Below are 27401 nucleotides of genomic sequence, written 5' to 3'. Positions count from 1 at the left end.
ATTACTGTTTATTTACATGGAGTCTGGTGGGTTTAGCGAACGCAATTTTGCGGACTTTTTATCTTTAAAAAAAGGATCTGACTCTAACAGAAAGATCAACCTCCTTAGAAATCCTTTCCATAATGTTGTCAGACACTTATAATGTTAATCTGAGCCTGTCAGCGGCAAAACGAGCACTTTTATGAACGTAAATACAAGCTGGACAATTGACGTCCATTAACTTACATTGTAGCTTGTTTCGCCGTTGCCGACTGCAGCGATCTCGTTTAATACTGGACCAATGTCAAAGGAAAATATTTCCTCAATAGTTTTAATTGTATCCGATACTCAATGAGCTGTTGCAGAAACAAGCCCAGCATGAAGCAATAAAGCAAAAGCTGTCAGATGAATGTAGTGCAGTAAACATTACAACATTTCCCTCTGAGGTATAGTGGAGTACAAGTATGAAGTAGCAGCAGGGGTGATTCTAGGATCAGACCTTTAGGGGGGCTCAGCCCCTAATGAGAATGTGACACGGATATAGTGCATGCAAAAGTGTTAATCTGCGCCATGAAATTACCAACTTCTTCACAACCGCACACCTGCTCTCCCTCTGACTCAGCCAAAGGCTTGATTCTGGCACAACCACCTCAACCAGAATCTAAGCTTTCCAATGATATTAGTGCCAGGTTTGCGAGAAAATTAACATTGAACTTACATGAAATGTTATCATATTTGCATTCTGCATAAATCTCTGCACACCATTACTCTCTGTGAAATATTTCACAAACTCTTCACTCAACACATGCATCGGTACAACAAGCGGTTCCCGGGTAATCCGGTTTTGAAATTGCAACAAAATGTCTACAACTACAGGCACAAATTATAATGTATTCTCATGTAAACTATTTATGTCAGCACAGACATTTTTGTTAATTGCTTAGCCAGTGTATCCCACCATAATGGTTATTATATTGCCAGATTCCAGACAATCCCACTTACTTATATATATCCCACTTACAAATATGAATAAATATTTATACTGGTATACTTCCTAGTGACATTAATGCAAAAATATGAAGAAAAAACTATTCAACCTGTGTGTGCATGGTTACAATTTTGAAGTGCAAAATAGCTCAGGCTACAGCACAAATATTTCCATCCATAGATAACAATAATCAAGTCTAACCTGAATTTCTTTTCAAAGTGCACCAGATTGATGCATTTAAACATTAAAATAGACTAAATGTTCTTACAGGGGAGCATGCCCATGGACCCCCCTAGGGGGGCTTGTGCCCCAGTACAGCTCTAGGTCTTGTGATGCCCCTGGGGCAGTGTCCCCGTTTTAAGTTTTACAAAGATAACATTACCTTTTTTGGAGGTATTTACGCTTCTGAGCCAAAAATGTTCTCGGATTTTGTCTCAGAAATCTGGTCACCTTACTCTAAACATGCTCAAAATGTCATTACAAGTGCCTACCCATGTGCAGTGATTCCTTCCGAGGGAACACAGCAAATTTGACTGGAATATTGGATTGTATGAGTTCGACAATTGAGTAGTGTGGACTTGACCGGAAAACAGGAAATAAACAGAGGTATGTGCACTGGCTGGATTAACACAATTTTTATGCCTTTCTGTCACATCTACTGCAATTAGATTCACTGTGTTCCCTCAGAAGGAATCACTGCACATGGGTAGGCACTTGTAATGACATTTCAAGCATGTTTAGAGGCTTAAAACACGTTTAAAACTTTCCCTGTCTTAGCCTGTTGGGTGCTAACACTAGCAGGGGGATAACACGGTGTAGGCAGCACCGATTGTTTTCGTTTTTTTTGCTACTGACAGCACTCCAAATTTCCAAACAATAGATCTACGTGTTGAAATTGACCGGAAAAAAGCAAAAAACAAGTGGTCTTTGGCTGTGGTAAAAACATTCTACACCGCTAAATAAGACTCATTAGACTTGAAGCCATTGGTTTTAAATGAAGAAAGACATTTCTTCGACATTTACATGGTCATTCAATAAGACAACTGTTTTTTTATGGCATTATGTCCCAGGACTACAGTTTGCTGAAAACACAGAAGAGGCGGCTGTAGAAGAGAACTACAGTAACATTGGATCCAGTGTGACAGCCTGTAGATTGAGGATAAGACTGAGTGAGAAGTAAGTTGACTTCCAACAGACCTGAGGATACTGGCGCGTGTTCTGACGAACCCAACTCAGCAGAATCTTCTCACTGTTGGTCTGCTGTAGGCCTGCCATCACATCCTTCATCACATCCTTTACCTGCACACAAATACAAAGTATAGCTGGTGTAAACACTTAACATAAAGCACACATAAATAGAGTTGATGCAGCTATTTTTACAAGACATACAGTTTAAAGCTGTGTTGGTGTCCCCTAGAGTATTCAATGTTTATTTGACCTTACACGATGAAGGTTTGGAATAGTATGACAATTTAGAGGGACTGAAAATGTTAAGTTAGTCCAGTGGATGGCTTTAGAGGAAACTAAATTGGGATCATTGAAATTATTCTCCATGAAGCATAAGAGATTGACTAATTTCATAGCAATTTGCCCAAAATATGTTGACATATTTTGTGTGAAAAGTTGACATTTTGTCAATAATTAGGAATAATAAATAATGCAAGGGGTGTCCAAGATGGAAAGGGTTTATATTCTAGGAAGCAAGAATATCCATGGCACATTTCATAGAAATCCAGCCATTGATGTCCTGTGTACAAAGAGTAAAGTTTAAGAGGGCTGTGAGAGGAAACCAGATTAATTGTCCAAAATGGAAAGGATTCATCCTCTGGGCAACAAGGCTCTTTGGGATGTCAATGCCAGTTGTTTGCTCCCCAACCAGCCCCTCTTTGGTCCACTTTGGTTTGAAATATCTGAGCAACTATTGGATGGACTGCCATGGTATTTCTTAAAGACCGGCATGGTCCCGAGACGATCAATTCGGATGACTTTGGTGATCCTCAGACATTTCCTCCTTTTTTTATTTGCCCAATTCTTTGCGTTTAGTGTTACTTCGCAAATGTGTTCATTTTGAGCTAAGGTAAGTTATATAGAGAGAACAGACATGGACGATTAGCAGTTGGCTACTGTTATCAGTTACCATCAAACACACCCATAACCCCTCTCTCTCTCTCTCTCTCTCTCTCTCTCATACATTCACAAACACACACACACGCACACACACACACACACACACACACACACACACACACACTCACACACCACTTTTTTAAAGAATTCTTCTAATAGACAGAACAACTTAAAATCCTTGCTAATATGATGTCTGGCAATGTAACATTACCATAAAGCACAATTTTTTAAATATCTTCTGTTTCTAGCAAAGTTTTGATGTGGCCTGTCAACGAATACTCTACATATTCATATAACACATTTCACATGGCAGCACACACACATTGAAAGTGCACACAGTCAAAGGACACTTGTATACACACATATCCAGGCACAGGCCTATGTTCGGATATGGCTGCATCCTCACAGCCTGGATTTTTTGGCAGTTGTGAGTGACAGTTTTGGAGCACTTGTTCAGGGCTTGGAGGGGGGGGCGAGGAGAAAGGGACATGTCATACTTTTCACTGCCCGGTTTTGCATTACTTATGCATATCGTACCCTCACCTTTCTATCAGCCACATATGCACTTACACACACATACATATACACACAAAAAAGGCAGTTTTGTTTCCCTCCACTCCTCTCTTTCTTCCCCCACCATACCACTCAATCCTCTTTCTCTGCCTCTCTCTCCTTGCTTTCTGCACACACACACATACACACACACACACACACACACACACACACACACACACACACACACACACACAAACAAACAGTAATAGAGTAAGGAAGAGGAGCAAAGAGTCTACTACACACCCACAAATACACACTCACACACAATGTGCAACTAAACCTGCTGTATTAATAGAGTTTGGTGTAAATAAGTGTCAAAGTGAATTCCCAGTAAGGGGACGCTCACACACAAACGCACGCACAACACGCACACAGGTTTGTTAGCGATTCCTCATTTCCTCATAGAATGTGGCCTGCTGGGTAAAAAAGGGACTCATTTGGGAGTAGGTCACAGCATGCATTTCCACTTTAATTGGAGGCTTTGACAAAGACTGCTGCAGACACATTCCAATGACACACACACACACACACACACACACACACACTAACAGAGATCAACACACACAGAACCACTCACAGACTGGCATACGTGCCCACACACAAACAAATGATAACCCCAAGGGCATAGCAGGCATATTCACACACACACACACACACACACACACACACACACACTGCATACACACACACACACACACATTCTACCCACAATCATGTACACTCAGCCAACACACACACACCTCATTATAGAATTGTGTTTTGCTTTTAATCACGTCATTAAGTCTATGCCAAAACTAGCGTGATTGAGACATTAGTATCTATTCATCTTAATGGGGAATTAAATACAATTAAAATGAATTGCAATGTAAGCTATTAAAACTACTGACTTTACATGAAGTTGGTTTTTAACACTTTGTCCAACGGAAAATACATTATAAAGTTTAAATATAGCTTAAAGCTATAGTGCGTTGATTCTGTCGGCCCAATGAGGAATTCTAAGTAATTACAGCAACACTGTCCACATGACGCAAGCCTTTGGTGGTCGCGCACCAATGGCAATGGCTTGAATGTAATGAACGTTAATTACTAAAATAAAATTGTTGCACACTATAGGTTTAATGGGAGAAGTAGCCAACAGCCATAATGTTGTTATATAAATTGTGAAAAGATGAAAACTTCATCATGAAAAAAAGAACATTACAGGAAACTTTGGAGCGCCCTGTACGTTTTTTGCACTCGCATTAATGTCTCTTGTTAGTTAAGTTATGATGTTGGATATCTGACCTGTGCTTTGTTTTTTGGTCAGAAATATAAACAAATATGAAGGAGAAAAACCTTAACAAAAGAAGGATTTTTTTATGATGCCAAGTACAAAATTTACAATAACAATTAAATCAGATGGTTGGAAGTGTTGCAAAAAATATTGCAAACCACTCACATATCTTCTTTTTCTGCCCAATACCAGAGCCCGTCTACGTCCCTATTAAGCCTCATTGTACCAAATTTGGTTGCAGTTCCACCAGAGTTCCACTGGGGGTGATCGCAGGTGAGTGCAAAAGGAATGTGACTCTATGGAGCTAGATGGCTAAATTTGTCTCATTTGCCTGATTGTCGTTGAGAAATCTCAGATTTGATTGTAGTTTTTGCAAGTTCAACAACTTATGTCATTTCAATTTCTTACAGGTTGAGTCGTTGTTGCCCATAACACGCTAGCATTCTGCTAATGAATGCTGATTGGTCAGTGAAGGACTGATTACGACCAGAGATCCTGCTTGACGGCATCCGAAGCGGAACCAGAATGTCAGAGTGAATATTTCGGCGTGGTCTTTAAAACATTAGCAAACCTCTTTCTAGCATGTGTATTGACAGGGAGAGCCTAACCTGTCAGCTGTGTTGTCGATGCCTTGAGAGAAAAAAGGAAGTGACTCAGAGCTTGCCGTAAAGCAGTATCTCTGGCCGTATGATGTGTATGACGTCACTGACATTTTAAACGGCTTTTTAGAACAAAAAAGCCACTTTAAAAAAATCTAACACCAGACAGTGTGTATTTTCTTAGCCTCTCCTTTCGAATGCAACATTCAAATTACTAGACAAAAAATTATATCCTGAGAAAAGTGGATTTTGAGGGGTATAGCTCCATAGACCTCCATTCATTCTGCACTCACCTGTGAGCGCCCTCTAATGGAACCAGAGTGGAACTGCAACCATTTCAGAAGCTGGAAATATTCCGAGAGAGGAACTTCGTCCCTTATTAGAAATTATTTGCCAATACTATGTTTTTTCGTATTGGGCAGAAATAGAAGATATGGCAATGAATTATATAAACATACTTCAAATTGAAGGTATTTAAACCCCAATGTAATATTTTAGGTATCAACATCTTTACTTGAGAAAGTAACAGCTACCTTCCAGTAAGGTTGTGTCAATTCCTGCACTTCAGTGATTAAACAGCAGTTGGGGAATTTGTCCACCTATAGCTAGCGATAGCATGGCAGCAGCCCATAACAGCCCGACTCATAAAATATACGGCTACTACCACAGCCCGTAAAGGGAATAAAATGCGTGCCCGGACCGGACCGGTGGCTTTTGCCAGAAATGTATTTGCTGCCGGAGTGGGAGATACTGTGGTGTTGAGTGACAGACGGAGGGTTGCATTAAACAGCTACAGAGTTTACGTTATTACGGACGCAGGATTCCAACCGTAGAGACGGAACGGACTATTTTCTTTAGCGGAAGCAATACAATCGTATTTAAATCAAGAAACTCCTTTTAATTCAATATTTTGTGTCAAATTATTGATTTATTTAGTAAGTAGCCATGTTATAAGCGGTTTAATGTAGAGCGAGGCGGTTTTTATAGCGAATACAACCCCGACAGGGTGATCAGGTCTTGAAACAGCCTAAAGCCTCTACATTATCCGAATAATTGATTCTGATTGGTCAATCACAGCATTCTGTGATTTCTGTATAGTTGCCATGGACAGAGTTATTATTATAGACTCTGGAGGACCATTTATGAATCAACATTTTGTGTCATATTATGGATTTCTTTAGTAAGTAACCGTGTAATAAGTGGGATAATGTAGAGCAACTTGAACCCATTCAGGCTGATTCATCATCCTGTATCACCCTGCCAGGGATCTAATCCGCAATAATTAGCCATTATATACATTATCCCTTACCTATGGGATTTGGGAAAACTAACAGGTTACAAAGACACAATGTAACATTGTTTTACCTAGAGGCATCAATGTGTATTTCTGCCTCACTGGGAGACTTTTCACTTTTCTTTCCTTGCTACTTTCTACAAATCATTATTGCTGCCTTGAGTTCCCTGCAGCGTGACTGCTACCTTCACCATGACAGCTACAATTCAGATTTCAAATATCAACAACAGAAAATTTAGAGGGACACAGAAGGATTATGTGCAGTGTTTTGTTCTTGGAATGTGAAATGCAATTGAGTACTTAAGGCATCATGAAGAAAAGGCAATTTAAACAGGGGTGAAAGTGAGTCTTACTAGTAAAAGCTGTATATCTGATCACCTCACCAGCATGAGTGCAGTGATTTTACTCAATGCAGCTTGTTTATCTTCACTATAAATCTTTGTGTGGCCCTCTAAATGGGCTCCATTGACTATGGTGTAATTACAAAGAAATGCTATACTTACAATTTAGACATTGCACAGCTCTATTTTTTGTTTTACTAGGGTTTTGTTTGACTCATTATATACATACTCATTATATACATACTTATAATGCATTATAATCTGCTTATAGCACTGTATTATTATAGATAAACACTATTATAAACACATACCTATTCATAATGCTTTATAACATCAATATAATCATATTATAAAGCATTTTATAATGACTTAAAAGGTCAAGTATCATACTGTAATACTGCTTACTGATATTCTTTGCAAGGATCATAGAGTATTATAATTGTAAATATGTACTAATTTTATAATGCATTATAATCACTGTTCTAATCAATTATAATGTTATTATAAGTTACTCTAAGTGGTCATTGAGTGATTTAGGGAAGTAATGAAATTCCTGCGGTATAGGCAGATGTAATACATTACAAGCTTATAAGTCACTATAAATGGGTATGATAGAATTATCATCAATATATTAGGGCTGTCAACGTTAATGCGTTAACGCATGCAATTAATCTTAAAAAAACAAACCGCAAAGTAATAATGTTATGAAGTTTGACCCCCCTACATCAGTAAGTAATCATAACTACCTCTGTGTATCAGCACACCTAATCGATGACAATTGGCAGCTGCACTCATTCACTTTGGGCATGTATAAAACAGAAGCAAGGCATTTTGCCGAAGCATGCGCTAGCTAAGTTGCATATGAGTGGGACATAACGGGCAAAGTCACAACTATAGGAACAGACAGCGCTCACTACCATTCAAGCATTTGCCATGTGTGGCACACATGATACAACGGGTGATCACCGTGGCTTTAGGGAACAGCGGCTTTGACAGCGTTTTATTGCCGTAAAACAGTCGGACACTTCAGACACAGTCCTGCAAACAAAGCTCAGCAAACTTCTCATGGACTAATAGAGGAGTCCCTTGTCCAGGATGTACCGACGCGCTGGAATTCAACTCTTGAAATTATCAGGCAGATTCAACACAACAAAGGTCCACTGAATGCAACGCTGGCACAGCAAAAGCACAAGTTAGCCATGCTAACCTCAGCTGAATAGGACAGGCTGGCAAAGTTGGAAACGTTGCTGGAGCCCTGCAGGTAATGTGATTTCTCTGCCTTCTCCTATTTTACTGATAAACATGAGTAATTTGTAAGTTATCGAGACATAATTTAAGGCCTATACCCTAAATGATGCCATCTGAATGAAAACTGTAGTCATTAAGTCAATTGTGTGGTGCTGTGTTTGCCCTGGAGGTACATCACTGAGCTCCTAGGTGGTGAAAACTATGTATTCTGCTCTGTGGTGCTACCTGCACAATGTCCTCTCCTGCGTACAATGGAGGTCTCTGATGTTGACCCTGCCTTCAAGGCTGCATTCACAAAGGACCTCAACGTGCGAAAGGATAACCCAAACCTGTGGTGGTTAAAGGTAGCAACCTGTCTAGATCCTAGGTTCAAGGAGGACCTTAAGTGCTTGCCCAGAGCAGAGAGGGAAGGGGTGTGGCAAAAGCTGAGTGAGATGCTGAAGGATGGAGAACGTGCACCACAGGCCTCTCTCCAAAGAAGAAGATGGCCCTCATACTGATGGGATCAGAATCAGATTCTGATGATGAGGTACACAGATAACCCTCTAGAGAGGTACAAGGCAGAGGCCTGTGTCAACATGGAAACATGTCCACTACAGTGGTGATTGTCACAAGAAGGTGCATATGGTAAGCTGGCCCATATTGCAAAAGGTACTTGGCTACACCTGCATCAACAATGCCATGTGAGAGACTGTTCTCTTTGGCAGGCAACATTCTGCAGAAGAAGAGGTCAGCTCGTTAGTCTGCCTGAGCAACTGATTGAAAGAAAACTAGACTGTATGATTGGTTGACAGGAGGCATGTTGCACAGATGCACACTTTTGGAAGTAATTATCTTTAACCAAGAATGTAGAGACTGTTCCCTCTGTCTCTTCACATACATTATGGTATTCTATTTCCAAAATAGGCCTACTTATTGTTGCATTAATTTAAGTTGATGTTACTATGCAAAAAATTACAGGTAAGCTTTTTGTGACTTTGTAGCAGACTTTACTTTGAACAGTTTGGTTACTGCTAAATATGTCAAGTTCATATGGATGTCTCAACAGATTATTATTGAACACTTGTTTAATACATGTTAATGGTTGAGATAATAAAACTGAAGTTGTTTCTTTGAACCAGTTTGTCATGCATTTATTTATTTCAACACTGCAAGTTTACAAGTGAATCCTAGTATTATAAATTTGTGATTAATCGTGATTGATCAGAGCCCATGACTGATTAACTTGATTACATTTTTTAATGGATTGACAGCACTTCTATATATAAATACATATATGTAAGATAAACACACAAAATGTATAATTAATTAATTTGTTTAAAAGGTAATAACAGAAATTGAGTACTCCAATTTGACACTCCTTTTTGATGAACTGAATGATGGACATTTGCATTTAACTAATTTAATGTTTCCCCAATAAAACTCACTCTCAAAACTAAATTGACTCAAATTATAGATAGTACCTAAAAATGTAAATGTAAACGTTTGATCAACAAAAGTGACTCCCTAAATTATCCCCGTCATCCGCTGTTAACACCACCATTCCTCCCAGGTGTCAGGCTCCTCATTCACTTCTATTCATTTTGAGGACCAAGTCTAAATTCAATACTTCTGAATTATAAACAAACAATACAGCAATATTATTCTGTGTCATATGTTTTTTTTTAACTCAAAGGATTTTGTTTAGCAAAAAATAATGTCAGTGAATGACCATCAATTAATATAAAGTATTGTGATACTTGATCTTATAAGTCAGTATCAAATGCTTTATAATGTGTTGTGATTATTGTTTAAAAGCATTATGAATGTTTATGATTGCTTCTAACTATAACCATACAGTGCTATAAGCAGATTATATACTCATCAATACTCATCAAGGTCAAGGTAAATAAAATACATTCAGTCCAAACAGACACCGCCTTTTTGAAATACAGCCAAAATTAGATACAACTGCAATAAAAATGCTTTCAGAGAGCAGCATGCTGACACATTCTCACACACACTAACAAAGACATACACATGCATGCGCACACACCTGCCAGTGAAGAATGATGCTCCAGATGAGCCCAAGAATCAGTTTGTGATTCCCATCAACAATGTCTGCTGCTCCGATATTCACCAATTCAACCTAGAGGAGGGATGAACAGATGGGTTTATTTTACAAAATACAGTCCACTCCCGGACTCAAGTTTACTACATGGTTTAGTGCAGTTCACATTAGAAAAACAATCACACAGGTTTGATTCAATCAATCCATTGAATCAAAGCCAAGTACTACTATATGAGTGTCTAGGAGTCTAGCTACCCTGCAATACAAGAGCAGAAAGTGCTAAATCTGCCACCGTTAACACTGTAAACTACATGCTGTACTAGAGTAGAAAGCTTGACAGTAACAAAAGTAACTAAGAGGCCAGAGCTTAGTGTAAAGTCAGTTCAACCAAGGACTGTTTTTTCTTTTAATGAAGATTTTAAAAGTCAGTAAAATAAACATTTTGTGTAAGAAAAATCTATTTTTCCAACAAGAAATCTTTCTTTTTTTTCTTTTTTTTCTTTCTTTCATACGCTAGTGACCCCTCAGATTAATCTGTGGATTCCTAACTTTTTATTACTATGGAAGCCCTGAAGGGCAAAACGAAAGCTTTTTTTGCGGGCCATGTTGACCAAAAAGTTGATCTCCTATGTACAAGATGTTATCTCCTACGTACAGGATGTTATCTCCTACGTACGACTTAATATCTAAAAGTTTATCTCCTACATACAAGATGTTATCACGTGATAAACGTTTAGGCTTAATTAGGCTGTTTTGAGAGCTTAAGGCACGTTACAAAGGGCGTTGAAAGTTCAGCCAATTGCAGCATAAGCAAAAGGTTTTAACTTCTCAGTTACCTACAAATGTCCACTGTAAAACACAATGAAATTTGGCATACTGTAGGTGCCGACTTGGGTTAAACAGTGGGGGCTGGGGGCAGAAAATGTAAATAATGTCTGATTAAATATAATATAATAATATTGCAAAAGAAATTAAACTTCCTAAAGATGGAGATGATAATTTGAATTTTAACAACAGTAACTCAGTGTTTCTTGGGGGAGTTTGTGAGAGTGATGTATTAGAAGTGGTCAGAAAGTGTAAGAATAAAGATTTCTGGATGGTATCGATATGTCACTCATAAAAGAAGTAATTGACTATGTTTTCAAACCATTTACTTCATTTGCATACCATTTTTGTTATATATATATATATATATATATATATATATATATATATATATATGTTCATTTCTTTTAATTGTGATGATTATAACTGACAACTAATGAAAATCCCAAATTCAGTATCTCTGAAAATTAGAATATTACTTAAGACCAATACAAAAAAAGATTTTTAGAAATGTTGGCCAACTGAAAAGTATGAGCATGTACAGCACTCAATACTTAGTTGGGGCTCCTTTTGCCCGAATTACTGCAGCAATGCGGAGTGGCATGGAGTCGATCAGTCTGTGGCACTGCTCAGGTGTTATGAGAGCCCAGGTTGCTCTGATAGTGGCCTTGAGCTCTTCTGCATTGTTGGGTCTGGCACATCGCATCATCCTCTTCACAATACCCCATAGATTTTCTATAGGGTTAAGGTCAGGCGAGTTTGCTGGCCAATTAAGAACAGGGATACCATGGTCCATAAACCAGGTACTGGTAGCTTTGGCACTGTAGTGCCAAGTCCTGTTGGAAAATGAAATCTGCATCTCCATAAAGTTGGTCAGCAGCAGGAAGCATGAAGTGCTCTAAAACTTCCTGGTAGACGGTTGCGACTGACCCTGGTCCTCAGAAAACACAGTGGGCCAACACCAGCAGATGACATGGCACCCCAAACCATCACTGACTGTGGAAACTTTACACTGGACTTCAAGCAACGTGGATTCTGTGCCTCTCCTCTCTTCCTCCAGACTCTGGGACCTTGATTTCCAAAGGAAATGCAAAATTTACTTTCATCAGAGAACATAACTTTGGACCACTCAGCAGCAGTCCAGTCTTTTTTGTCTTTAGCCCAGGCGAGACGCTTCTGACGCTGTGTCTTGTTCAAGAGTGGCTTGACATAAGGAATGCGACAGCTGAAACCCATGTCTTGCTTATGTCTGTGCGTGGTGGTTCTTGAAGCACTGACTCCAGCTGCAGTCCACTCTTTGTGAATCTCCCCCACATTTTTGAATGGGTTTTGTTTCACAATCCTCTCCAGGGTGCAGTTATCCCTATTGCTTGTACACTTTTTTCTACCACATCTTTTCCTTCCCTTCGCCTCTCTATTAATGTGCTTGGACACAGAACTCTGTGAACAGCCAGCCTCTTTAGCAATGACCTTTTGTGTCTTGCCCTCCTCATGCAAGGTGTCAATGGTCGTCTTTTGGACAGCTGTCAAGTCAGCAGTCTTCCCCATGATTGTGTAGCCTACAGAACTAGACTGAGGGACCATTTAAAGGCCTTTGCAGGTGTTTTGAGTTAATTAGCTGATTAGAGTGTGACACCAGGTGTCTTCAATATTGAACCTTGTCACAATATTCTAATTTTCTGAGATACTGAGTTTGGGGTTTTCATTAGTTGTCAGTTATAATCATCAAAATTAAAAGAAATAAACACTTGCAATATATCTGTATATATATATTATAGACCTTTAGAAAAGAAGAGCGGACAGTTGGGTTTAGGAAAAGAAGAACAGGACGGTTGGGTTTAGTAAAAGAAGAAAGCGACAGTTGGGTTTAGGAAACGTGACACGCGGGACACGTTCCCCGGTCTCCTGGGTGAAAGTCCTGTGTTATTTGACCCATCCACCACCCCAACCAACCTCCCTATGCAGACTTTCGGGCTTTCATACTACTCGCTACCGTAGTCGCTCTGAAGGGGGATTTTTGCGTCGCTTCAGACGCTGACAGCCACTGTCCAAACGTCCGTATTTTACGAGTTCGGAGTGAGAACGGGTTGTAAGTACGCACAGAAGTGAAGTAACTTAACAACAGTATTGATTTTAACCCAAACATCAATCTTTTTCTAAATTGATCTAAGTAGTTTTGTTGCCTTAACCTAACCAAATTGCAACCGTTGTTAACAACATGTTCAAAACTGTGACCGTTAGGTTTAGGTATGAGGACAGAAATGCTCCTATGGGTTGTTTTTCCTGCCACCGCTATGGGCACTAATTTATGAAAAGCTCCGATGGGTTAGGAACAGGACTTGTTGGTATACTCACATTGTTCTTCTGCAAGATCTGCAGAGCACGGTTGACATTGTTGAGCGAGTGAACGCGTGTGAATCCCCTCTCCAACCTCACCTACACACACACACACACACACACACACACACACACACACACACACACACACACACACACACACACACGACCAGACCAGACAGGGGATTATTGAGGCATAAATAGACCTTGCTTAAGGGTATCCATGAGTCACGTTACAATAAAAGTGTGTTTATATGTGTGTGTGTGTGTGTGTGTGTGTGTGTGTGTGTGTGTGTGTGTGTGTGTGAACAAAGAACAAGATGATAATGTCTCTCCCTGAGATAGAAGTACGGGAGAAAAGAGAGGGAGTAAAGGTGGTGAAAAGAGAAAGAATAAGGGAGAAAACAATAACAGATAAAAAATGGAGAAAAATTAAAGAAGAGAGAGAGAGGGATTCCAGCAAACAGACAAGGTGGAGGAGGTAAAGAGAGAAAGAGCTGGACGGTAAAAGAAAAACAAGGTGTGTGTGTGTGTGTGTGTGTGTGTGTGTGTGTGTGTTTCCTTCCAAGAGGCAGTGATGTGAGAGTTTTGCATGGTTACAACTTACCAGTTAGTCAAGTGGACTCCAAATGAGAAGTGCTAGTGTTACTAATAAGGAATGCAATTAACCTGCTGGATGAACGGTTATCTGCTGTGGAGCTACAACTGTATGATCAGCAGAGTTAGTGGTGTGGAACAAAAACTTATGTCAAATCGTAATTTTAATTAATTTAGCTACTTTGCAATGTTTCCACATACCTCCTAGCAACTGCGTATTATCCCTGGGATACAAGTACCCCTGGTTGGAAAACACTGGTATATATTGCGAACCCAGCATAAGCAAGTTGGTACCATTTTCCAACATAGTGTGAGAGCCATGTGAAAGCAATCCCAGCCCACTTTTTTTTCTCAGTATTTTGAGAACAGCCCCTTTAAATTAACGTAAGTGACCCTCGATTATTACTGAACCACAATAGTGCTTGCGATTGAGCTCTAAATATTTTGGGAAACCCAATTGGGAATTCCATTAGTACTAACCGTAGGCTAGCCTTCTATTTCTATTGTGAAGTTCTAAGAATAGCTTTGCTAAAGCTATTAGGTCACGTGATTGACTGGCAAGATGACAGCATAGATTGAATCACCTCAACCCAGTGTTGTTAATTTTGTTAAAGGTGTGATAGAATGATTATATAGGGTATTTCACACTGTTCCTTAAGGTCTCCTAATAGGGTATGTAACATTGGTTGGGCTGAAAATGGCCCAGGTGCTATTCTATGGGTCCTAATGCATCCCTCTGTTTTGGCCCTATTTGGACCGAGAGCTTTTCTTCCAAATGAGGTATGCTCATGAATATTTAGATGAGCTGCGCGCTGATTGGTTGAGTGAACCACATACACATACAGAGGAGACAAGACAGCAGGTCTCATATTTCACTGCAATGTTATACATTGTTCGTCTGCTATTTCATTACTAAATTCACTTCTGAGACTTTTTATGCGAGAAATCAACTATGTAAAGGTAAAAAATGTGCCGTTTTACGAAAATTTATGGCTAATTGCAAATTTTGTCCGACTGTGTGTCGGAGTTCATGAGTTCCGTGACAGCGGCTGGTGCTGCCTCGCCGCCCGGTCTGTCCTTTCACAGACCCCGGGTACACTTTCGGCATAACTATAGTATATTTACAGTTTGAATTTCGTCACGGCATGTATATCGCAGCTACCCTAAGGTCTTACAAAGCTAACACTTTTGTCCGATTTCAATTTAAGGCATTTTTGTGAATTTCAGAGGTCTCGTTAGGAGGAGGCTAGCTAGCTCTCATTGATAGAGCTCCATCCAGCTCACCGCGGGCTCTATCAATGAGACTCGCGGACAAGAGGCGTTTATTTCCCTGATGGTTTGTTTAAATAACTCAAAACACATATACATTATACGATTAACTGGAACCTGTGGTAAGAGATTGACTGACCGCGCTCTCACTCACACACACCAGCCATTTAGCAGGAAGAGGGGAGGGAGAGCAGCGAGCTGCAGGCCCCGGAGCTCTGTCAGGGCAGCGGCATTTGGTAGTCCAGTAACCCCTGCCGGCCGTGACAGAGCTCCATCTAGCTCACAGCGGGCCGGGGTCTGTGAAGGAGGACAGGCCAGGCGGCGAGGCAGCAACCCAGGCAGCACCGTCCTCTGAACTCCGACACACAGTCGGACAAAATTTGCAATTAGCCATCAATTTTCCTAAAACGGCACATATTTGACCTCTACATAGTTGATTTCTCGCATAAAAAAGTCTCAGAAGTGAATTTAGTGATCAAATAGGAGACGAACAATGTATACAGTTTCTGATATCTGCGCGACCTACAGTCAGGTCCATAAATATTGGGACATCGACACAATTCTAATCTTTTTGGCTCTATACACCACCACAATGGAGTTGAAATGAAACGAACAAGATGTGCTTTAACTGCAGACTTTCAGCTTTAATTTGAGGGTATTTACATCCAAATCAGGTGAACGGTGTAGGAATTACAACAGTTTGTATATGTGCCTCCCACTTTTTAAGGGACCAAAAGTAATGGGACAGATTAACAATCATAAATCAAACTTTCACTTTTTAATACTTGGTTGCAAATCCTTTGCAATCAATTACAGCCTGACGTCTGGAACGCATAGACATCACCAGACGCTGGGTTTTATCCCTGGTGATGCTCTGCCAGGCCTCTACTGCAACTGTCTTCAGTTCCTGCTTGTTCTTGGGGCATTTTCCCTTCAGTTTTGTCTTCAGCAAGTGAAATGCATGCTCAATCGGATTCAGGTCAGGTGATTGACTTGGCCATTGCATAACATTCCACTTCTTTCCCTTAAAAAGACTCTTTGGTTGCTTTCGCAGTATGCTTCGGGTCATTGTCCATCTGCACTGTGAGCGCCGTCCAATGAGTTCTGAAGCATTTGGCTGAATATGAGCAGATAATATTGCCCGAAACACTTCAGAATTCATCCTGCTGCTTTTGTCAGCAGTCACATCATCAATAAATACAAGAGAAGCAGTTCCATTGGCAGCCATACATGCCCACGCCATGACACTACCACCACCATACTTCACTGATGAGGTGGTATGCTTTGGATCATGAGCAGTTCCTTTCCTTCTCCATACTCTTCTCTTCCCATCACTCTGGTACAAGTTGATCTTTGTCTCATCTGTCCATAGGATGTTGTTCCAGAAATGTGAAGGCTTTTTTTAGATGTTGTTTGGGCAAACTCTAATCTGGCCTTCCTGTTTTTGAGGCTCACCAATGGTTTACATCTTGTAGTGAACCCTCTGTATTCACTCTGGTGAAGTCTTCTCTTGATTGTTGACTTTGACACACATACACCTACCTCCTGGAGAGTGTTCTTGATCTGGCCAACTGTTGTGAAGGGTGTTTTTCTTCACCAGGAAAGTATTCTTCGGTCATCCACCACAGTTGTTTTCCGTGGTCTTCCGGGTCTTTTTGGTGTTGCTGAGCTCACCGGTGCGTTCTTTCTTTTTAAGAATGTTCCAAACAGTTGATTTGGCCACACCTAATGTTTTTGCTATCTCTCTGATGGGTTTGTTTAGATTTTTCAGCCTAATGATGGCTTGCTTCACTGATAGTGACAGCTCTTTGGATCTCATATTGAGAGTTGACAGCAACAGATTCCAAATGTAAATAGCACACTTGAAATGAACTCTGGACCTTTTATCTGCTCCTTGTAAATGGGATAATGACGGAATAACACACACCTGGCCATGGAACAGCTGAGCAGCCAATTGTCCCATTACTTTTGGTCCCTTAGAAAGTGGGAGGCACATATACAAACTGTTGTAATTCCTACACTGTTCACCTGATTTGGATGTAAATACCCTCAAATTAAAGCTGAAAGTCTGCAGTTAAAGCACATCTTGTTCGTTTCATTTCAACTCCATTGTGGTGGTGTATAGAGCCAAAAAGATTAGAATTGTGTCAATGTCCCAATATTTATGGACCTGACTGTATTCAGAAGACTACCTGATCTCAGATCAGTGGTGTAGCCTATGTAAAGGTTGGGGCGTGACAAAGCTAGAGACTAGAGCCAAATAAGGAGGAGCACTCGGTGGTTCGTTGAGATTTGCCCGTTTTCAGAGGCAGTTTCAAATTGTGAGATTTGCAGAGGAAAGAGGTGTCAATGGGATTTTGAGCATGTATGTATGTCCTATTCCAAACTGTCGTTATTCAACTATGACAAGGTAAAATCGGTGTTGCATTCTATCACCCCTTTAATCTAGTATGTTGAAACAACTTTTTCTTTAATCATTTGAAGAATTTAATAACATAAAAATGATAGTGAAAGCTTAGAAAATGAGAGGAAAGTCTGACATTGAAGTCAGGTGGCATTATATGCCAATTATGTTCTGGTTTTCATGGAAAACCCAACACAATCTATTTGTTTGTCTGTTTGCTATCCATTTTGGAGGGTCCAAATCTCCCCTGTTACCCCTAAAATGAGCCAGCTAAAACGATACGGAGGATTAAAAAAAACATGGACTCTTCAGAAGAGGTATTTATCTTGTTATTTTTATGTCCTCTTCGTCTCCAAAGCTGAACACTATTGTTGTCCTTTCTCAGCGGTGACGTAAAACGATTCACTCGAGCTGCTGCGTGCGAATGTCGTAAAATATTGTACGACTGTGGAACTTGCAGGATATCCTTTTTGTCAATGTATCAGACCTGATGCACAGTTGAATCACAATGTATGATTTCCTTAAAGGGGCATACGCTTTTGCCAATATTTAATTAAGAGGACCTGTTAATTGTAACACTACCTTAATGACAATGACTTGGGTTTGCACTCCTTTCAAGTGGTGCGTTCAACCTGCCGGGTGGCTAATTTATTTATTTGGAGCCCAGATAAGCTCTCAAAGCATATGGTGTCCCGTGGCAAAAACCTTGCCCATTCATCCACCAACTAATTTGTTCACTATACAGGGCAAAACCAGGGTATGGTGTCCACTCTGTATTGTTTACATCTAACAATGTGCCAAATAATAGAGCATGAGACATAAGACAGACATTTCTGTTTCCATTAGGCACATGTTAATAGCCATCTGCTCTAGCTCCTCTTTTTAACACTATCCTCTTCTGATGGCAGAGAGCAATACTGAGAAAGTATTGCTCTCCTAAAAGTCTGGCATAAGTCTGGTATCTGGTTTGTTTCTATATTTATGGACATGTGCCAGCTTATACCATGTGCTTCTGTGTCTGTGTTTGTGTATTCATACCAGCTCATGTCCTGCCAGCCCCTCCAGCAGCTCCAGCAAGCGTCTTCCATCACACAGATCTGAAAACAGATCCTCTACGGGTGGTTTTCCTGTCTAAAACACAGATACACATACAATTATCAATTCAAATTGAACATAATGTGCATTCATACTTAACATTCCAAAGATTCAACATGTTTATTAATACAAAGTTACATTTCTGCAATATTTAAGTCTGTAGAAACATTTGGCTGCATGGCTGCAAAACCAGAAACAGCAACAACTCCACTTATTCCATGTAAAAGTCAAAGGTTCAATCCCCCTACTAGAGACTTTGCTCCTTATTGGCTGAAACCACATCAGTGTTGTTGGGAGTAGAGAGACATCTTATAGTAAGCACAAACCAGCCCTGTGTTAAATGTGAAGATAGCAGTTAATACCCAAGAGGTTGTTCTTTATCAGTGCTGGTAAATCTTGGATTACAAGCTAGCAGTTACTTCACATTGGAAAACACTGCAGGCTGAATACACTGATAGTCTTCCTTGGGCCTTCACAGGTGCCAGAGTAAAGAGAATAGGAGGAATTAAGGAGAACATTCAGTACATATAAAATACCTTTGAAAAACCATGTTTTATTTGTTTCCCTTAACAGCCAAATAGCAGGGAACTACAATCAACTATTACCAGTTCAGGTACATGACATTGTTATAATAAAAGTATGCACATATAAGGCACAACTGGGCGCTATTATCCCAAAACCATACAGTATATACAAAAAAGACCACTCTAAAACAATAACTTAACAATAATTCTAAAATACCCTAAAACATCACCATCTTTTCTCACTGATATATTAACCTCAGTAGACTCCGCTCTACATTTGAGGCTGATCAATTAGTAAAATGACCTTCACGTACACAAGGTTTATTAGAGGTGTCATAACAGATTTGAGATCAGCTAATCTGGACTAATTTTTTAGCAACACTTGATTTAGCATGGTGAGCAGCATGATCGTATTATTTAAAAATTGAGAAAAATGTATTATGAGAAAGTGTAAGAGAAATTGGTAAAGACAGGAAAAGGGCAAGGACATAGACAATAAGTAAGTAAAGCTTTTCTTCTGCATGTATTCCCAGCAGCATCATGTACAAATGACATCATAAATCTTCCCCACATTGTTACTGTCCTGTTTACTGTGGCAGAGATCTCTTTACCTGCGTTGATCATGCACTTTTACAATGATGGCTGCCATGTAGAAGTCTCCACTCCTGCATCTAAAATGCATTAGCATCGGCAGTGAGACAGAAAGAAAAAAGTAGAAATAACCCAGAATTGTGAGGAAAAAGAATAAACACAATATAGAAAGAAAAATGAAAAGGGGGGGAAAAAGAGTATTTTTCTATAATGAAGAAATGTAGTTATCAATCTTGTGAGAAACAACTTCTTCCTATCAGTGTCTCATTCTCTAACATTTTCCTTTCATTTCTGTCTCCCCCACACATTCTCTCACATCTCATTCTCTTTCTCTTATGTTCTTATTTTCCTTCCTCTGTCTTTCTCTTTTTCCATCCCTCTCTGCCCTACACCTACGCCTCTCGGCATTGCCGTGAGACTCAACGTTTTTAAGTCATTCTCAATTCACCAGGGCAGTGTGTGTGTGTGTGTGTGTGTGTGTGTGTGTGTGTGTGTGTGTGTGTGTGTTAGGAGTGGATTATTTGAATGGGTTGTGGACAGTGTGTTGTTGTAGGTGATAAGGGAAGAAACCACAGGTGAGCACAGATAAAAGAACAGGAATCAAGGCACAAAAAGAATCATATGCACATTTGAATATCACTGGAAAACAGAATACACACAAATGAACACACCCATTAAAAACGTCTCTCTCTGGTCCATTTAATGACGGCCTTCTTCATATTTCAAGTACACTCTAACAATGAAGACAGTTCTTCAGTTGTTATCTGGGCTGAATTGATGTTCCTATAATTGCAGCTCTCCAGACTTGAAATTTGAAACTGATCTGTACTTATAACTGAAGAATCGTGAATCTTGTTTGACTCGTTAGTGAACACATACTGTATATATATATAGGGAAAGCTCAGAAAGCCTTTTTTTTAAAGAAACACCAAATAAGAATGAAGCAGTTAGTTACTGTACTGTTTGAGAGAAACAGTGGACAGGTACATTAAAAGAGCAAAGATACCAATATGTCCAGGTAAGATGTCTGAGGTTATATACACAGCTATAAAAATGTAAAATAAAAAACACTACCTTTACTATATTAAAATTGCAAAGTAAAGAAAGTAATGGAGGTGGAAGCAATGAACACACCACATTCATTTGTATTTATGGGTGATGCAGTCGCATTACAAGAGAGGACATCCAATGTGTTGATGAAAACTTGTTGCATGATGCTGGAGAGGCAGGATTAGCCCTACAATTCTTTGTTACTATAATATAATAGAAATTAGAAGAGAAACGACTATGAAACAGAAGATCAGTACTGCACTAGGCAATCTGGAAATTCCACCTGGTCACAAACTTCAAATCTGCGTTTGTGGTTGAACAAAGGCAACCTCAGACAAGGGCCTTAAACTCCATCAGGGCAGGAACAGCAGGTAACAACCCTGCAACAAGCTGAAAATCTCAGAAAATAGCATAAGAAAAAGGAGCGGGCAAGAACTGACTTCTACAAAGATCCCTACCAGTTCGTCAAGCCCCTGTTTGCTAAGGAGAAGAGCGGGACCCTAACAGTGCCGATAAAATAAATCGAAGAGCACCTGAGGAAAACCCACTCTGACAGCCGGCAGAACAAACCAGTTAACATCCCTCATGACGGAGCGGACTCTAGCTCACCCAGTAAGAGCGTTCGCCCCATGTTGGCTGAGTCCTGCAGCGGCGCGGGTTTGAATCCGACCGATCTTTGCTGCGTGTCATCCCGCATCTCTCTCACTGTCACTATATAATAAAAGGGAAAAGCCCCAAAAAAGTTATCTTTAAATAAAAACATCCCTCATGAAATGCCACTAATCCCTGTCTTGAACACCAGATAGAAACAAAGAACAACATGGAAAGAGGTCCAGTGGGCAAGATCGGCATCAACCCCACGGCCCAATTGTATCACATACAGGCTTTATAAAAATGCTCCGGGTGTCCTGAAATATTTTGACAATGAAAGTGGTGTGGGGAAAACAGATCATTCCAAAAGCATGGCAAAGCGCAGGAGGAATCATGATACCTGCACAGTGGTGACCAGCAGTACTGGCTGTCTGTCTCGTCTTTTGTTTGTTTGAATTAGTTGTTTGCTGCGATCACTTTCGGTACAAACCATCATTAGATGCACTGTCTTACGGACTGTTACCATAAGCCACTATGAGTCACGTATGGGAGTTGGTTTTAATAATCGGGTCGATATTGTTTGTTATCAGCGTGGCAAGCGAACCGTCCAGCAACGCGGAGTCACATGTACGCTACATCAGAGACTTTCTTCTACAACTGAGCACCTATGCAGGCGATTGGAATCATACCGATGCAAACATACCCACGGAGATAACAAGAACTTATCTCCGTAACAAGAACTTTTCTCTTGTATGACAAGGAATACAAGAGAAAATGAGGGAAGAGGGGAGGAGTGCACCAAAGATTCAGGAAGAGGAAAACAAATATTCCACTCCCAACTATCATTCTTTCAAACGTCCAATCGATAAAAAGGAAAGCAGACAAGCTGCGATCAAACACTCGTTATCTGCATGAATACAGGGAAGCATGTGTCCTAGCCTTCTCTGAGACCTGGCTTAATGATACCGTGCCAGATTCCGAAGTTTGTCCGGACAGATTTAGTATTGTACGCTTGGACCGATGCAGCAAGGCTACAGGCAAGGAACACGGAGGGGGCGTTTGCTTCATGATAAATGACAGATGGTGCAAAACAACTGTGGTAAGAAAAAAGATCTGCACTCCTGATATTGAACTTTTATCAGTTTCTATGCGACCGTCCTATCTTCCCCGTGAATTCCCACAAATATTTCTGACATCCAAGAGCAGATATAAACAAGGCAGCAGATATTATTTTTAATGTCACCCAAGAATTTAATGAAATCTCACCAGATGCGACGTACCTGTCCAACACGAAAAAATAAAATCATCGACTTATGCTACGGCTCCATCCCCAAATCTTACTCATCCAGTGCCAGGGCCCCCCTGGGTGGCTCAGATCACAACACAGTCCTTCTAAGACCCACCTATAAACAGGTTTTGAAAAGGGTTAAGACTGTGCAAAAGCAGATCCAGGTGTGGGATGAGGACAGTGTAGAGCAAAGAGACGTTGAAAGGATGTCTGGAGTGTACATTCTGGACCATCTTCGAGGACTCTTCAGCTGACTTGCACGAACAGACAGAGGCTTCTCGGGCCATATAGACTTTTGTGTGACTGTGGTCATTCCAACTAAGACCATCAAGGTGTACCCAAACAATAAACCGTGGGTGACGAAAGAACTAAAGAACATACTAAATGAGAAAAAGAGAGTCTTCGCTTCAGGAAGCTTACAGAACAGAAAAGACATGCAAAGGAAGGTCAATAAGGAGATTTATAAGGCCAGGTGTCAGTACAAGGACAAGGTACAGAGTACCCTGGCTGCGAGAAATTCAAGGGCTACATGGACTTTTATAAAGTTGATGGCCAACGCCTCCTTCAAGACAAGGAAAAAAATGTACTTCATGGATGACACAGCATCCCTTGCTCTGGCCAACAACTTAAATGAACATTTTACCCGCTTTGAAATAAATGACAGTGACAACGTCTCTGCCTGGAAACAGATTGTGATGGACGATGCTGGGATGGAGAGCACTTTTATCATCAAGGAGGGTTAGGGTTAGGGTTACCACAGGCCAGGTCAGAGGACAGCTGAGGAAGCTCCGGCCCAGGAAAGCAGCAGGCCCAGATAAAGTGTGTCCGAGACTACTAAAGACCTGCGTTGCAGAACTGGGGGAACCACTACAACGGATCTTCAACCTTAGCCTACAGCTAGGGAGAGTGCCCACCCTCTGGAAGACATCCTGCATTGTTCCGGTTCCCAAGAAGAACAGGCCCAGCGAGCTGAACGACTTCTGACCGGTGGCACTCACTTCACACCTGATGAAGTTGGGGCGGCTCTTCCTCAACCTCCTCAGACCCCAGGTACAACACGCCCAGGACCACCTGCAGTTTGCGTACCAGCCAGATGTTGGTGTGGAGGATGCCATCCCCTACATGCTACACCGAGTCCACTCCCATCTGGATAAGGGAAGCAGCACAGTGAGGATCCTCTTCTTGGACTTCTCCAGTGCCTTTAATACCATACTTCATACCCCTATACTTCAGGACAAACTGAACAGGATGGGAGTGGACCCCTATCTGGTAGACTGGATCAAGGATTATCTCACTGACAGGCCACAGCATGTCAGGCTGAAGGACACCATGTCTGACACTGTGGTCAGCAGCACTGGAGCCCCCCAGGGCACAGTGCTGGCCCCTCTTCTCTTCACCCTGTACACCTCAGACTTCTGTTACAACTCAGAGCTGTGTCACATACAGAAGTACGCCAATGACACAGCCATCGTTGGGTGTATCAGGGGTGACAGAGAGGAGTATTGGAGTCTGGTGAGGGATTTTGCTCTCTGATGTCACACTAACTGCCTACAGCTCAACACCTCTAAGACAAATGAGCTGGTCATTGACTTTGGGAGGTCCAGACCAAGACCGCGACCAGTCCTGCTAGAGGGAGCTGAGGTGGAGGCTGAGCAATCATACAAATACCTCTGGCTGTGGCTGGATAATAAACTGGACTGGACAACACACACCTGTACAGAAAGACACAAAGCAGGTTGGACTTCCTGAGGAGATTGCGGTCTTTCAACATCTGCAGCAAACTGCTGTGGATGTTTTACCAGTCTGTGGTTACCAGTGTCCTCTTCTACACTGTGGTGTGCTGGGGGGGCAGCATATCCAAGAAGGACACCTCCAGACTGGATAAACTGATCAGGCGGGCCGGCTCTGTAGTCGGCATGAAGCTGGACTCACTGGTGACGGTGGCAGAGAGGAGGACACTGGACAAACTGCTGGACATTACTGACAATGCCAGCCACCCCCTGCACACCGTCATCAGCAACCAGAGGAGCCTGTTCAGTGGAAGGCTGCTCCTTCCCAAGTGTAGGACCAACAGACTCAAGAACTCCTTTGTCCCTCATGCCATCATACTCTATAACTCCTCACTCGGGGGGAGGAGGAAATAGGGTAAAGAGGACAGAACAGAACAGGAAGGAAGGAAAGGAGTGGTAGCCACTCACTCATTCACTGTGCAATTACTTAATAATGTACTCACATACATACCTGGACACTCTAACTGCTCTTAACTGCTAACTTATGCTAATTTATTCACTGTATAATAACACAATGCCATACACAGTCCTCTGTATATATATTTATCTTTATTTATTCACTGTATAACACAATGCCATACACAGTCCTATATATATTTATATATATATATATATATATATATATATATATATATATATATATATATATATATATATATTTATCTGTAGTTTTTTTTACTGTTTTGTTTACTTTCTATATTTAGCTAAAAGTGTATTGTTATTGTTATTCTTATACTGTATTTTCTATACTGTATTTTTTTATACCTCTTTATATTCTATACACGTGTTTTGTAAGCTGCTGAAATCTGCTGCTGGAAATCTAATGTCCTTGCGGGAGTCATCCCAAAAGTATCAATAAAGAGAAAGCTAAGTCTAGTCTAAGTCTAAGTCTTTTCTAACAAAACAAAAAACAAACTTATATAAATACTTGCTTTCCATTTGCTAGAGGCCTGCTTGTTCATATGTCCCATGTACAGTTGAAGATAAAACTTTACATACTTTTTTGTCAGAAGAATACATTACATTTACATGTCCACATCACCCTAAATGTTGGGAGAAAAACGATTTGCTACAAACTAGTTGTGATGTCATAAATCGAGCTGCTCTGCAGAATGCTTACAACAATTTCACAGGCAGGAAGCTGTAAATGTATCTAATATCAAATGTATCTAGTATCTATAATAATTCATATCTCTGAGGATTTCAGAGTCTCTGAGCTACAACTCATGCAAGAAAACCTATTAGTTAAAGAAATTAAAAATCTTACTAATTGTTTCCGGACAAATTTTACAGTACCTGATTTTAAGCAGCAACTTTTAACAAGGTGTCTAATGTGTATCCTAAATCAAAATTTAAAGTGCTCATATTATGCTTTTTGGCTTTTTCCCTTTCCTTTATTGTGTTATATATCTTTTTTGTGCACGCAGGTTTACAAAGTGAAAAAGCCCAAAGTCCACCCCAAAGGCACTTACCATCTCCAACAGAAAACACTGCTCCAAACAGCTCTATTGTAGTCCAGCCTTTACTTCGTGACGAACGTGCGTCACTTTGTAACACGTTACTAGCTAGCTGCTAGCGTGGCACACCCTCATATGCTGCTTCTGACTCATAGACAGTTAAAGAAGTGGACAAAGTGACGCCGTTGTTTTCTACGGAGACCAGTGAAGTATATTAGAAGCACTTTTCCGGTGATGGCTGAGCGTTACTGCGCAGCCTCCAACTGAGCTTGCCGTCGTAGATGTGACGTCTGAAACCTGAACCTGTCTGAAAGTTGTAAGTCTTCTGGTAGCTGTGCCAAGAGAAATCGCAATCATTCCAAATCTTGCAGAGACAGAGAGCGTAGGTATATATATATATATATATATATATATATATATATATATATATATATATATATAATATGTTCATTTCTTTTAATTGTGATGATTATAACTGACAACTAATGAAAATCCCAAATTCAGTATCTCTGAAAATTAGAATATTACTTAAGACCAATACAAAAAAGGATTTTTAGAAATGTTGGCCAACTGAAAAGTATGAGCATGTACAGCACTCAATATTATCAGAATTACTGCAGCAATGCGGAGTGGCATGGAGTCGATCAGTCTGTGGCACTGCTCAGGTGTTATGAGAGCCCAGGTTGCTCTGATAGTGGCCTTGAGCTCTTCTGCATTGTTGGGTCTGGCACATTGCATCATCCTCTTCACAATACCCCATAGATTTTCTATAGGGTTAAGGTCAGGCGAGTTTGCTGGCCAATTAAGAACAGGGATACCATGGTCCATAAACCAGGTGCTGGTAGCTTTGGCACTGTAGTGCCAAGTCCTGTTGGAAAATGAAATCTGCATCTCCATAAAGTTGGTCAGCAGCAGGAAGCATGAAGTGCTCTAAAACTTCCTGGTAGACGGTTGCGTTGACCCTGGTCCTCAGAAAACACAGTGGACCAACACCAGCAGATGACATGGCACCCCAAACCATCACTGACTGTGGAAACTTTACACTGGACTTCAAGCAACGTGGATTCTGTGCCTCTCCTCTCTTCCTCCAGACTCTGGGACCTTGATTTCCAAAGGAAATGCAAAATTT

The 27401-nt window shown here is 40.6% G+C and overlaps 1 protein-coding gene across 2 annotated transcripts in view; it reads right to left on the bottom strand.

Moving 5' to 3' along the window:
* Nucleotides 1-27401, bottom strand: part of LOC144512721 (dystrophin-like) — a 377468-nt gene that overhangs the window by 340137 nt on the left and 9930 nt on the right. Inside the window, exons 2-5 of one of the 2 annotated variants that reach the window (XM_078243603.1) lie at nt 18925-19017; nt 13635-13715; nt 10440-10532; nt 2165-2266 (exon numbers count right to left, since the gene is read on the bottom strand). In XM_078243603.1, coding sequence (XP_078099729.1) covers nt 2165-2254 — 90 coding nt within the window. In that variant the 5' untranslated portion in view covers nt 2255-2266; nt 10440-10532; nt 13635-13715; nt 18925-19017. Of the gene's footprint in view, nt 1-2164; nt 2267-10439; nt 10533-13634; nt 13716-18924; nt 19018-27401 lie in introns of those variants that run through there. The other variant, XM_078243602.1, reaches the window with a different exon arrangement.

The sequence above is a fragment of the Sander vitreus genome, chromosome 24 (genome assembly GCF_031162955.1).
Source record: "Sander vitreus isolate 19-12246 chromosome 24, sanVit1, whole genome shotgun sequence".
Classification (NCBI taxonomy): Eukaryota; Metazoa; Chordata; class Actinopteri; order Perciformes; family Percidae; genus Sander; species Sander vitreus.
The sequence above is the reverse complement of the archived record's forward strand: the minus strand, read 5'-3'. Positions and strand labels throughout refer to the sequence as shown.